Source organism: Limulus polyphemus, unplaced genomic scaffold, assembly GCF_000517525.1.
Source record: "Limulus polyphemus unplaced genomic scaffold, Limulus_polyphemus-2.1.2 Scaffold273, whole genome shotgun sequence".
NCBI classification, from domain to species: domain Eukaryota; kingdom Metazoa; phylum Arthropoda; class Merostomata; order Xiphosura; family Limulidae; genus Limulus; species Limulus polyphemus.
In genome coordinates, this window is record NW_013665883.1 from 77,964 (window position 1) to 91,989 (window position 14,026).

At 32.7% G+C, this 14,026-nt stretch overlaps 2 protein-coding genes across 3 annotated transcripts in view; one reads left to right on the plus strand and one right to left on the minus strand.

The window, feature by feature from the left end:
- LOC106456938 (peroxiredoxin-6-like) overlaps window positions 1-2,020 on the plus strand; it is a 17,132-nt gene extending 15,112 nt beyond the window's left edge. For both annotated transcript variants that reach the window (XM_013916316.2, XM_022382713.1), the window contains exon 7: window positions 1,657-2,020. In XM_013916316.2, the coding sequence (XP_013771770.1) occupies window positions 1,657-1,788 (132 nt within the window). In that variant the 3' untranslated portion in view covers window positions 1,789-2,020. The remainder of the gene's footprint in view (window positions 1-1,656) is intronic.
- Window positions 2,021-8,223: 6,203 nt separating this feature from the next.
- Window positions 8,224-12,471, minus strand: LOC111085204 (cx9C motif-containing protein 4-like). The gene is made up of 2 exons (XM_022382715.1): window positions 12,219-12,471; window positions 8,224-8,599 (listed from the first exon to the last, which is right to left on the minus strand). The coding sequence occupies exons 1-2, from the start codon at window positions 12,277-12,279 to the stop codon at window positions 8,448-8,450; spliced, it is 213 nt and encodes a 70-aa protein (XP_022238423.1). The 5' UTR covers window positions 12,280-12,471; the 3' UTR covers window positions 8,224-8,447.
- Between the last annotated feature and the right edge of the window lie 1,555 nt (window positions 12,472-14,026).

A 14,026-nucleotide genomic window follows, 5' to 3' on the forward strand; every position in this document is an offset into this window, starting at 1 on the left:
GTATCCTATTCGTTCTTGTAATTTTAAGCCCAGTTGTTTGTTCATTTTTTCTAAGGCAACATATTTTTCTTTTCCAGTTCTTTGTAAACTGTTACTCTTGTTCAAGCAAAGCTTTCTGCCAACTTCAGCTGGTCAGAGTTGATCTGCTTTTAGTACCATAGTATAATATTCTTTCCCTCTTCAGTGTTATCAAGTATTGCCTTTTAAGGCTTCTTTCTGCAGTTTCTTTTTATTTTCTCTTTTGCTCATAAAACCTTGTAGAAAAAAACAGATCCAAGGATCTTATGAGTGTAATCGGAACTTTCATTACTCCCCCAGTAGCAACAATGTTGTCTTTCACAAGATGTTGAACAAAAAAGCTACCTTGAGGGAGGTAGCCTTGTTCACACTAAAACCATCTCCATTGTCAAGTTCTGCAATTCACAAATAAAGTTTGTAGCAAAATCTAAAACATTATCTCTTACCTTTACCAGCATCAAAAGAAAGCCCTGTGTACATTATCTTTTCCAAACCAATCCTTAGTCGTTGTGTTTTAGATACTCAGTTTTAACTTTACACATGCTTGGCATTTATTGATATTTCCACAGCTGAATGAACAATGTCAGTGTGTGTTTACAGTAGGCCATTTGCAGTAACCAAATTTACATGTTTAAAGCTTTGTCTTGAACATTGTACCAGTATAAGTAGACCTAGAAAAAATATATATAGATAAAAACTACAATCAAAGAGCATAGTCAAGACAAACCCATAGTGACACATTCTAGAGGCTGATTGGCTGTTTCTGCTGGTTGCCAGAATACTTGCAAGATTTCCTGCACCTTTCAGCACTTTCCTAAGGAAACTATTTTTTTCAAAGTATACCCAAAAGGCCTGAATAGTTACAATTATTGAGATATGTTCCTTATCAAAGGCATAGGTCTAACTGTTTAAGTGACCTCATTACAAAAAAGATCTGGCTCTAATAAATGCTTGCACTTGGATCTTCATTACCCTAAAAAAATTCCAGGTCTTTTCCAGCACTTTGAAGATCCATACAAATCCCCATTAAAGTAAAAGGATTTGAAAGCTGCCATCTGTATTTCAAGGTTGTCTAACTATGAAAATTATATGTAAAGATGTCCTTCAGAAGATAGTATGAAAAGTATGTCCTCTTTACACACTTTAAACGAGTGTCCAAGTTTCATGTACCGTATGATTATGGTCATAAATACACTGTGAAAATAAGATGTACTGGTATGCTCAATGCCAAACAATACCATTCATTTTTTTTTATGGGAGTTTCATGCCTGGTCTGGTGTAATTTGAGACTTTGATTACACATTTGTGTGGTGTTTCACTATTAAAGAAGAACTGACAGTAAAGGGAATTGTTATAAACTTTATATATTTAAACATTTAGAAGAGAATAAAGAAAACTGTGGGATTGTGGATATTTTATTTCTGAAAGTTTTTTCTGTTCAAAGAACGAACTCTATCATCCTTTTTTCTTTTTCTAAACTACATCTGCATAAAGAAACTTCAGATATACATTTTAGACTTAAAGAAATAAACTTGACAAGCTTCTTTTTCTACATTTCTTGTAAAAAATATGTTAGAGCTCTTTTGTGTACAAACTTCTCACTGCATGTATGTTTTACTTTCATTTGTTAAACTGTAGCAAGGAGGGGACTGCATGGTTTTGCCTACAGTGAAAGATGAGGAAATACCAACTCTTTTTCCAGCAGGAGTAAAGGTTGTTCCTATGCCATCTGGGAAGAGCTATCTCCGCACTACTCCACAACCTGAATAATACAGTGGAAGCAGCTTTGGGTTAGCACTTTGTAGACTTTCATTTATGTTCTACAAAAGTCTTACGAACTTAACCCCATTAGCAATAATTTACAATCCACTGGCATCTCAACTGAAGACTTATCATACTAATTTGTACTTAAACAAATACTGGTGAGCTTTTTGCACAAGCCTTGTATTTTGTGGTTTATTAAAAATCATTTTGCTAATAAAAGGTCCATTAATTAGAAACATGATCAAAATTGATTACTAGACACACAAATTTTCCATTTACTACAGGAATCATTATCACGTACTTAAATAAAATATAATGTGTTAGCATTATGTACTCAAACACACAAGTCCTAATCACATACAACTCGATTTTTCTAAAAATGTAGTACTTGAACCATTTACAGATTTTCACTGGTTATAACATGAAATGCATCAACTGTGTATATTTCAAACATTTTTTTTCATATGTTATGTGACTAAAGTGTTTTGTGTCATAAAAGCAATGTTGCATTGACAAGTATTGAACGATATTAAAAGTGTGTGGAAAAAAACGAATAGTGGGATTGACCATCACATTATAATGCCACCACAGCTGAAAGGGCGAGCATGTTTGGTGTGACGGGGCTTCGACCTGAGAGTCGAATGCCCTAACCACAACTGAATCTGAACTACAACCCTTACAACCACCTTGTACAAAATTCATGTGTTGTGTACCACTTGCCTGAGCATTAAAAAAAAATTACCTTGCAATTATGTTTAATCACTAATTTTATTTTTTGAATGCGTAGTCTTCTTAAAACTTACTACATTCAAATAACTGGTTCTATGTTAAAAGTACTTTTTATAGTTAAAAATGAGTTTAATTAAAAATTAACTTATTTGTAATAACAGGAAAATGGTAAGAAATAAGTATAAATTATGATTAAACTTGAATATTTTTGGACATTACCATTTTGGAAATGAGCTTGTTTTGACTACAATGTACTCAAAATAATGTGAATAAAAAATGAAAATACATTACTAATGAACAAACCTAGAAAAAAACAATTTGCCTAGAAATAAAAATGTGATTTTATGTAATTCGTGTATAAATAAAGAATTGAGTTTGAATATTTAATTTTCTCAGAAGTGGGTATGCTAGTACAGCTTCATTTATTGACTGTATGATATGCTATAACACAAGTGAGTTTCAACTGTACGTATTTTCATGATCATAGCAAAGGTCATGATAAGTCATGACTTTATCTCAGTATAGCACCCATCGCTACAGAAAAGCATTTTCATTCCCATTAAACTTTTTGCAGCAGTGATATCTGTTTAGTATTTGACTAGACACTATGGTTGACAATGAGATATGACACATTAATGATCAGACAAATTTTAAAAACTATCCAGGATTCTTTCCATTTGATTTAATTTCAACATATTTTTGCAATTTGGTTAGTTCCAGTAAAGAAGCCTGATGGACTGACTGTCTTTTGAATATTTTTTACCCATGTGGCAATCCCACATACATGAGTTCTTTAATTTAGAAATCATTGATTCTCCTCTTAATCTCCTTTAAGTGCTGGCATCCACTACTGCCTGTCAACATTAATTCACCCCATTTGCCAATCATCTTGCTAAAAAAATAAAACTGTATTTTCCCCATTTGCCAATCATCTTGCTAAAAAAAATAAAACTGTATTTTCCCCATATGCCAATCATCTTGCTAAAAAAATAAAACTGTATTTTCTACATATCTTAAGCTTGTGTTCTCTTTCCCTATTATTTCACAATACAGCCCAAAAAATATCAAAGGCCTTTATCCTCTTAATCCCTCAAACCTTATAATTTCAATAAGATCACCTCTCAAAAGTTGGAGAAAGATCTTAACTTATCCCTATAAGATAATCTTTCCATCCCCAGAATTCTCCTAGTAACCCTTCTTCAAACTCATTTCAATAAGTCATCCTTTTTTCAACAAGGAGATCAAATCTATACACAGTATTTCAAATGAGGCCTAACAAATGATTTGTATAAAGATGGTTACCTCTTTTGATTAATCAATATCTTCATAAACACACACTAAAATTATATTAGCTTTACTACTACACATAACAGGGGAAGATTGTTTCAACAGTTTCAGTGACTTATTCATCACTGTGCCAAGATCATTGAAGTAGTACTGAATTTTATAGTGTCAGATTCCTGGCAAAACTTGTAAAGATCTCATAACCAAAAACCTAATTTCCATTTTAAATAAAGAAAATATATGAAGCACTAATTATTTGAGACTACTTTTATTAGTACTATACTGAATATGCATATTTTACCAATAAAAAACATGCAAATCAAATTCCTGTAAATTAAGCAACAAGGAAAAAAAAATTCAACAACTTAGTACCGTATAAAATAAGTTCTAAAATGCATATCCTACTTTAATTTAATATATTTCTAAGTGTACTACAGTATTAACTACTTTAACTTATATAATTCTTTGCACGCCTCCCATCTTGCCCACGCAAACAACTTAAAAAAAATGATCTTGTATATTAAATAAATAATAAGTTTTTTGATAAATGTGCACATTTTAAACACACAGTATAATTATACAATGTATGTCATTAAATGTTTTAATATCATATTCATACATCTTAATAACCATGTGATGTATGACAAAAAACAGTTCACCATTTCAATGCTCTGACACTTAAACTTGAGCCAGAGTGGTCACATGGTGTCTGAGGGAGAATGACCGTGTGCACAGAGGATCACAAACAGCCAGTGTTCACCGACACTGAGAGTTTTGTTAAGAAAGACAGTTTCTGGAACTAACCCACTTATTTTTTAGAAACATATTTTTAGTTTTTTAAATGTTGGGTCTCAGCTCTCAATTCAGGTGCCAGAGCTGCATTTTGGTAACACTGTACCCCTGATCCAAGATCCTTTTCTTCATTGATGCTATTGAGGGATTCCCATCTATATTAAACATGTGAACCAAATAATGGTAACCCAAATGAATTACCTTGTACTAACTGTAATCAAAGATCATTGGCCACATATTTGTCCACCTTACTAATTGATCCAAATCATTCTGTAACACCTGAACATCCTCAATAGTTGCAAATACCCATGAGTTTTACACCATCAACAAACTTTACTAATTATGCTATCAATACCATTATGTAAATAAAAAACAAAGACCCAAACATTAATAACAAAAGTCCAGAAACTAGAGTATTGATAACCCCTTTTTGTTTCTCCCATCAAACCACTTTACAATCCAATCAACTAATATTTCCGAAACTCCTACTGCACCGATTTTCTTAGCTAATCTTTTATGTGGCACCTTATCAAAAGCATGGACAATCTACCTACACCAACTTCACACCCTTTAAATAAATTAGATAGCAGAATAGTAAAGCAAGATTTCCCTTTTGTGAAACCATGTTGGCTTTCTTTTATGATACATTTCACTAAATGACATTGTTAAGATTCTGTTATCAGACTAGAAACTTACCCACATGAGAAGTACAACTAACTGGCTTAAAGTTTCCATCCTATTTAAAAATGAAAGGAGTGAAGCGACTCTCAAATCCTCAGATAATTGTCTGTTAACCTACCAAAAAATGAGAAATAAATGCTTGCATTTCTAATCTTGACCTCCTTTAGGACCCTAGCTACTAACCATCAAGGAGTTAATATCTACATAATACACATCAGTTTTGGTACTTTTCATAGAATGCCCAGGATCAGTAATACTACTAGTATCTTCTCTTGTAAAAACAGAATATAACATTCAAGTGCTCAGACATGTCAAACTTCAACAAAAAAATACTTTTTATTAGCATCCTTTAAGGGCCCAATCTCCATTTTAACTTTCTTGCTTACCTTTAACCTACTTAAGAAAATCATTGCTATTAGTTTTAACATTATTGGCCAGCAGTTTGTCATAATCCCTTTTGAATTTCCTTATTTATTTTATAATCAAATCTTTAGTTTTCCTATACTTCTATAAATCTTCCAACCTATCTGTCAATTTAACCTTCTTAAACTTATGACATTTATCCTTGATGTTTGATCTTTCCTGTTATCCTTTTCCTATTTTTAGGAACATGTTTATCTTGCATTAAAAGCAATTTATTTTTAAATATTCCCCCAAATCTTCTGTCTCAAACTACCTTTTAACTCATTATCCCAATTCACTAATGATAAATTCTGTTTCATGGCCTGAAACCTGACCTTCTGAACATTAGGAACTAAAATTTCATTTCTTTTCAACATCAAACCTAATTTCCTCCTTCCCAAACTATTTCACACTTATCTCTTACAGCTATATCCTAATTAGTGGTTAACAATAAATCTAAAATTGCATCCCCCTTCCCCTCTTGGCTTTCTGACTATTACCACCCTGACCTGAATCACTTCAAGAAATCTCACTACTTGACTCCATACAATCCCAATCAACATTAAAATCTCCCAAACATCCTACAACCTAACCTAATTAAATGGAGCCTACCTTCATCATATAATTCACCTTTACCTTGAAAACAATCCCACATGTTCAACCAGCATTTGATCTTGCTGAGCAGTAGTATAGTCCTGTGCAATTGCAAGGGGGCACTGACCCCTCACTTCACATACAGGGGGAGTACCACCCCCCTTTGCTACATATGTACAGCAGATTATTTTACAATTTTGAATTCTTTCAGTTAATATATCTAATGCCAAAATTTTAAATTACAAGTTCATTAAAACTTTTATACTAAAAGTTTATGGCAAAACAAGTCATGACATGAAATATATTATATGAGAACTTTCAAAATGTAAGTAATGCTTCATTTCCAATCTCTAATGTAAATACACAATGTAGCTATCTAGTAAACAACTTGGGTAAGGTTGTACATCACCACTTGGTTGTTCAAACATCATTCCAAACAAGAGTAACAACCAGTATCGAAAGTCTTTTTTTAACAGTGACTGAGGTATTTTCTCATATGTTCAAATGTGCATTGGTGGAACTGTAATCATGTCTAATATGAAATGCTTTATATATATATATATATAATGAAGTTTTATTATTAACTGAAATCTCTATTGACCTTACATATACTTCAACCAATGACTGCCTGATTTCCTAATTAATCAATAAACATGGTAGCCATTAGTTCATTAGTTATTCTGCTAGGTTGGGGGTAAGAGATTGTGTGATGACCCCTTACTTCAAAATTTAGCACTGTAATGTTGCTGTTAAGTAATCCATCCCCACATAAAAAAAATGAGGGAGCACTCCTAAACGGGTCACACACTACCTCTATCGATAAACCTCTGATGGAGGTTTTTAAATGGCTCTTCTGCTTTACAATTTCCAACATCATTTGCTTCTACATGCATTATAAAGAGAGAGAGAGTGCTCCTAAGAAGAAATAAACTGTCAACAAAATGTATAATGTCCTGTATTTTAGTATCTGATATGAAAGTGCTAGTTATTCTATGTTCCCCAGCATTTATTGGGATACTTAATGAGAGATTCCCCTACTAAGTAAATCTCTTGATCATATCAGTCCTCACTGTACACACCCAAAGCCCTAACTCTATAGCCCTAACGTTTTTTTACTACTGTGCCCCTTTGTAAATCCAACACTCTCATTCTCATGGAAGCTATATTAATACAGATGACTTGAGGTAACATGAGAACCTACTTAAGTTAACATTTTGAAGTAAAAGTTTTATTAAGTTTGACTGTTTAGTGGAACATTAAATATCAATCCTGATGTATCAATCTGAAACAAATCTGTAATGTTACTTCCAAAATTCATCAGTGTGTTTACCTAAATTGTGTATGCAAGCATAAACAAGTGCCATTTGCTTTGAATTTACTAACCTTGTGTTTTTTATTTCTTTGTAATATTGGTAAATCAGCAAGCTTTTTGTTTCTTTACTAATAATATGAACAATAATGCACTGTCACCAGTATCATCACACACTACCTCAGAAATTAGCTGAAAACAATGAGAGGTCCATTGTTAATGTCTGCTCTTTGAATTTCAGGGTTTTTTTATTTATTAGCTGTGATTATTTATAAGAAAACTGCAAAACAAATAAAAAAAACAATTTCTAAGTGTAATGATCTTTTAATTTTTCTTCATTAAAAAGTTTAGCTCATCAGTTTTAACTATTGAAGAAGAAAGTCAAAAACCTCGGTATTTTGCTCAATTAAAATACCTACAGTCTTGTCTTAAATGCTACAATGAAATTTCCAACTATAAGGTGTGTAACAGTTATACAAGCTGTGATGAAATGTCACAATCAGACTATTACATGTGGTAACTGTTATCACTTTGTGATGTGGTCAAGTTCAGTATTCACCCACTTGGTTACTGGTGCCAAAATAGTAATTAACATAGTAAAATTTAGCATACAATTTAAAATAAAAATACTTTGTAGATTTTTCCTTCAATAGATGGGAAAAAATTTTCTGCAATTCATTTATTGAAAAAGTATGTACTAAATAAATATAAAAAAAGATGTCATTAAACAACTACAAGCTTATAATAAATAATATCAGTTAACATATCTAGAAGTAAATCATGTCTAACCACAGTCACAAATAAGCCTGCTTCTGAAAGTCATTTCTTTTGTTCTGATATTTTCTTCAGCCATCAGTGTAATAAATTACAATTTTCATTGTGATATCTGACATACTGTTTCTTTAGGCACTGCCTTATCAGGTTTTTGAAATCCTGAGCAACATTTTGAGTTATCATAAAACTTCTTACAACAATGTCGCATTGCCTCCACCACATATTGACAGGCATCTTCATTGTAGTTGTTTTCTAAAAGAATAAGACTTTCTAAGTGAAAAATGCCCTGAAGCATCATGTCCATAATTCTAGTAACTCTTGAGTTTGATAACTGATTCTAACATGAATTACTTTAAAATAAAAGGTCAGTGTTAAGATTTAAATTATCTAAAATTCATAAAGAGATAGCTTTTTGAACTTATTTTTGGTTTACTGTACACACTTTCTACAAGATTCATTTTAATAAGTTAATTAAAATTTTCAAATCAGATGAGAATAAAAAAAACAATAGCATTATCAAATACATGCCTTCACTATTAGAGAATTTCTGATCTATCACAAATCACTACCTAGAAAAATACCAGGACTCGTTAGCTACACTATCCCTACAAGTATACAAGAAGCTACTCTTATTCAGCAGTAATTATCCAGTTTTTCAGTGCAACAAGTCTCAAGTTTGAATTCATTATATTCTGATTACAACAAATGCACTAGAAAAACGTGATAAATCATGGTTTTCATAACAAGAAATAAAGTGCATACAATATATTGATATAAAATTAGCATTAGCTTAAAAATAACTTCAAATCCCAAAATAGAATGACTTGCTTGAAATAAAAAAGACAACACTTTCATGAAACATAATACGAGACAAATAAAGAAAATTAAAATTTATCCCCAAGTGCTGTACATGTACATGCTGCACAGAGTACATTACTTAACCATGTTGTTAAATAAACAAATAACATAGAATTATAACTCAACAAATGGTAACTTGTGAAATTTATCATTTTGTATTATAATACTTAACAGATATATTTATTTGGACCCATGTTTTGATGAAGAACTGTTAACTGCAGTTTGCTATCTCGTACAAGTATGGTATTCATGTGTGCAAACTTCCAATTATGTTACATTTAATTTTTTTTTTTATATAACTGAAATACCTAAAATGTATCTACTGACCAGCAGTTTATCTGTTTTTGTTTTAAGATTTCAAAGTGAATAAAATTACAATTTGGTATAGTGAAAAATTGTGATTAAACTTACAGATACTGACATTCTTCCTGGTAACAGTCAACACTATCTGCCAGGGGCTTGTGATTGGTATCCTCAAACTTACTGTCCACCATATTTTGATCATTCCCATAAATATTCCTTCAGCTAGCTGCACTTATTAATCACTCTTACACTATTAAAAGATTTCCACTTCTGGAACTACTTGACCATAACATAATAGCATGTGTTTAGGGAAAACAAGAGACCTATTGGTCTAACTAGGCTGTCCCATCCTCTAAACCAAACTAAAACTATTAAATACAAATAAAAAGACCTCAAAGCCAGCCCTTGCCATTCATATAGTATTCAAGCTTTCTCTTAAACTCACTTAAATTTACTGTCTCCATAACATTCAAAGGCAACCCATTCCAAAGGCCAACCACCCTGTTAGAAAATTAAAACTGAAGATGAGTCCTATCTTGCCAAAATTTATATTTGTATCTCATAGTCCTACTATTCTTGCTGTTAAATATGAACACTATCAGTTCCCTTTACAATCTTAAACACCTCAATCAGATCCTCTATAACTCTTCTTTCTTCATGAAAAACAATTTCAGAAATCTTAACCTCTCCTCATATGACAACTCCTACATCCCAAGCACCATTCTATTAGCCCTCCTTTGAACCCTTTCCAACATTTCAATGTCCTTCATAAGGCAAGGAGTCCAAAACTGAACACAATACTCCAAATGTAGCCTAACCAGTGACCTATACAATGAAATTATAACCTCTTTAGACTTCTGTTTAATATTTCTGTAGATACAACTTAAAATCCTATTTGCTCTACTATGAGCAACAGCACACTGCTTGGATGGCTTAAGAGACTGATCAACCATTATACCAAGATCCCTTTATTTCATAACACTGTTATAGTTATTCCCCTTCCAAATTATACTTACAATTCAAATTACGATAACCCATGTGTATTATCTTGCATTTATTATAATTAAAACCCATCTGCCCTTTATTCACCCAACTCACTAAATCCTTTTGACTCCTTTTTACCAGTGGGTCTGCCTTATTCTCCTCTTGGGTTTTATTTGGTAATTCAGGACTGGTAGTGGTATGTACTTTTAAGGAAGCTAGCAGTGAAGATGTGCAATTTGTTAATAGCCTTTGCAGGTTGGAGTAGAAGTTTGAGGCTATCCTTATTAAAGTAGAGGCAATAGATAAAGAGAAATGTAGTCAGTAAGAAATGGCAGCAGGATTTCAAAGTAACTTAAGCTTTTACATCCAATTCTTTTAGCCTTAATAATAATAGTACTGTTTGTTACTTCCTGAAAGTCATTGTTAGCTTTAATTGTCATGAGCATGTTGGCTTCTGCAGACAAGAAACTATTGGAGGGAAGGAAAACAAAAGGGACAGAGAAGAATATGGATGATAAACTTAAGGAGGTTACAGTTATAGGTGATTCCTTGATAAAGCATGTAGATAGGATAGTCTGTGGAGTAAATAAGGAGAAAAGAATTACATTATTATGCTACCCAGCGGCAAAGGTGGAGTATATAACTGACAGAGCAGGAGATATGATAAAGGGGGCTAACAATCATGCAGTTTTTTTTTGTGCATGTAGGGAAAGGTAGGTCAGAGAAGCTAATTAATATGTACAAGTGGTTGATAAAGGCATTTAAAGAAAAAGGCCATAACTTAATTGTGTCAGGTATACTGCTGAGAATTAATTGTGGGAATGAAATTATGAGTAGGTCACTAGGGCTAAATGCTAGGCTGAGGTTAATATGTAAAGGATGAGCACATATGCTGGTTGGACTTGCAGGAACAGTTCAATGAGAAAAAGGAGCTTTTTTGGGATGGATGGTTTACATTTAAATAGAATAGGGTCTGGCTTGTGCAAGGGCTATTAACTCATCTGTAATGGAAGATTTAAACTAGGGCTAGAAAGTAGTGAGGGCCAGGATATACTAAATGCAAAAAAATATAAGGTGTAGAGAAAAGTTTAGCATAGGAAATTAGTATAGAAGTAGTTCTACGGATAGGCTTAATTGTTACTGCAGTAATGCTAGAAGCATAAGAAATAAGTTAGATTATGTTAGAGCACTGGTAGGTATGGAAGATTTTGATATAATGAGAATAACTGAAACATGGTTAAATGTAGATGATTTTGATGGCAGAAATTTCTTTGAAATACAGGGTTATAGATTAATTATTTAATAGGAATAGAGTACAAAAGAGAGGGGACGAATGGCTTTATATGTAAGGTGTGAGTTACATTCTGTTGAAGTTGAGGATATCAAAGTAATAGCAAAGTTTCTATTAGTGGATATAAGGGGAAAATAGTTCATATTTTGCATTTTTTTTATCATTGCAAGTAATAAGTATTACCATCAAGAACTAGAAGCTAGTATTTACCAAGGTTTTTACCAAACAATAACTTTAATAAATGACACGATGATGTCATTGCGCCAAATACATGATGAGCCACTGGTCTGAGGTATGAAAACGAACACTTCCGAGAATGAAATTTAAATTAAAAAGTTAAGCTATATTGCGTTTTCTTTCAGTTTCATGCAAATATTATATACACCATACTACTAATAAGTAAGTACTATTAGTACTACTCTTAGTATTACTTACCCTGCAAACATTTTTGGATTGCGCAAGCTTGTTTCTGACAAGGATCCGTGTCTTTCGGCATGAAATAATAAAATTTAAAACTTTTGCGTATCAAAAACACAGAAAATTTTGAAATCGCCCTCTGTGCGTAGTGAAACGTCACAATTAAAGCCAAATAAATAGATATTCTCGTCTATTTCATTACGAGAAATTAATTAAGCCAAAATTTAAACTGATAATAATTAATATAAATTAGATACTTGCAAAAACTAAGCGACATCTCTGAGCGAAATCATCTAGAAGGTTGACTAAAAACATTAACTTACTAAACGAACGAATTGATATATTCCGATTATTTTTAAGCGATTAGGGTAAATATTTGCGGAAGCCAACTGATTGCTATTATCGTTGGATGGGTTCTTTTGGATTAATTGGGTAAAAGTAATATGAGATTCAGTCCACGTAACAATAACAAATTAATCTATTTCTCCTTCAACATCTGCTTCAGCCACTTTCACCTGTTAGCTTTTGTTTGTTTGTTTGTTGTTGTTTTTTTTAATTTCGCGCAAAGCTACACGAGGGCTATCTGCGCTAGCCGTCCCTAATTTAGCAGTGTAAGACTAGAGGGAAGGCAGCTAGTCATCACCACCAACCGCCAACTCTTGGGCTACTCTTTTACCAACGAATAGTGGGATTGACCGTCACATTATAACGCCCCCACGGCTGAAAGGGCGAGCATGTTTGGTGTGACGGGAATTCGAACCCGCGACCCTCAAATTGCGAATCGAGTGCCTTAACCACCTGGCCATGCCGGGCAGCTTTTGTTTGTTTGTTATTAAGCACAAAGCTGCACCATGGGCTACCTATGCTGTGCCCACCACGAATATCGAAACCCGGTTTTTAGCGGTGTGAGCCCTCAGATTTATCTTCAATTCCTGTCTTGTACTTTGTAGTTTTCTGTTTCTTTCATCCTAGTCCTCATTTAATTTTCTATCACATTATTATTTTTCTATTGTTCGTCTTTTAATTTTTGTCTCCCTCCCTTTTCTTGACCTTCTTTTAACTACTTCATAAACTCCAATATATTTCCAATTTTGCTCAGTGAGGCCATCTTGACATTTAATGTTTACTCAAAGTTCTATTTTATTTTTATTAAAATAATCCCACTTCTGACATAAGTTTTGTAATGCATTCCATTCTCGGATAGTTTATATTGTTTTTTTTTATATATATAAATAATGTAAGATCCAGTCCAAGTAACAATAACAAATTCATTTATTTCTTTTTTAACATCTGCTTCAGTCACTTTTACTTGTTGGCATAACTTCAAACAGAAATCAATTTCAACAGAAACTACTGTACACCCAATTTACTAATAATGTTTAAAAGTGACTTCATTGATTGATAACAAATGCCGCTTAACTTGCTGCTTAGTTTACAGAAGCAATAACTTTACTCGATCATTGGATTTATATATATTGAATTATCATTTATACTGAGTACAGGAAGTTTCTAGATTCCGTGACCTTCTTTTACAAGCATTCTTGATTTTATCGTCATGCGCCCTCGAGCTAACGTCTAAATTAAAATATCGAAAATATAGTGTTATGTCTCTGGTCGTTAGTTAATTTTCCGTAAAAATTCTTTCCGAAGAAACTTTAGCGATACAAGTCCTTTCTTAAATAAAACTGGTTTATTCTTTCTGAATACAACTTTGCAATACACTGAATTTTCACAGTCATGCTATAACAAACGCCTCACGTGCTCGACTCAACAATATGTGACATTGTTGTCGTCAGTTCTTACCGGTCTTATATATATACAAGAAT

Bases quoted from the DNA above. Each gene is read 5' to 3' on its own strand.
- LOC111085204 (XM_022382715.1), bottom strand. From the start codon at position 12,279: ATGCCGAAAGACACGGATCCTTGTCAGAAACAAGCTTGCGCAATCCAA. The intron at 8,600-12,218 runs GTAAGTAATACT...TTATTCTTTTAG, and splicing joins AATCCAAAAATGTTTGCAGG to AAAACAACTACAATGAAGAT.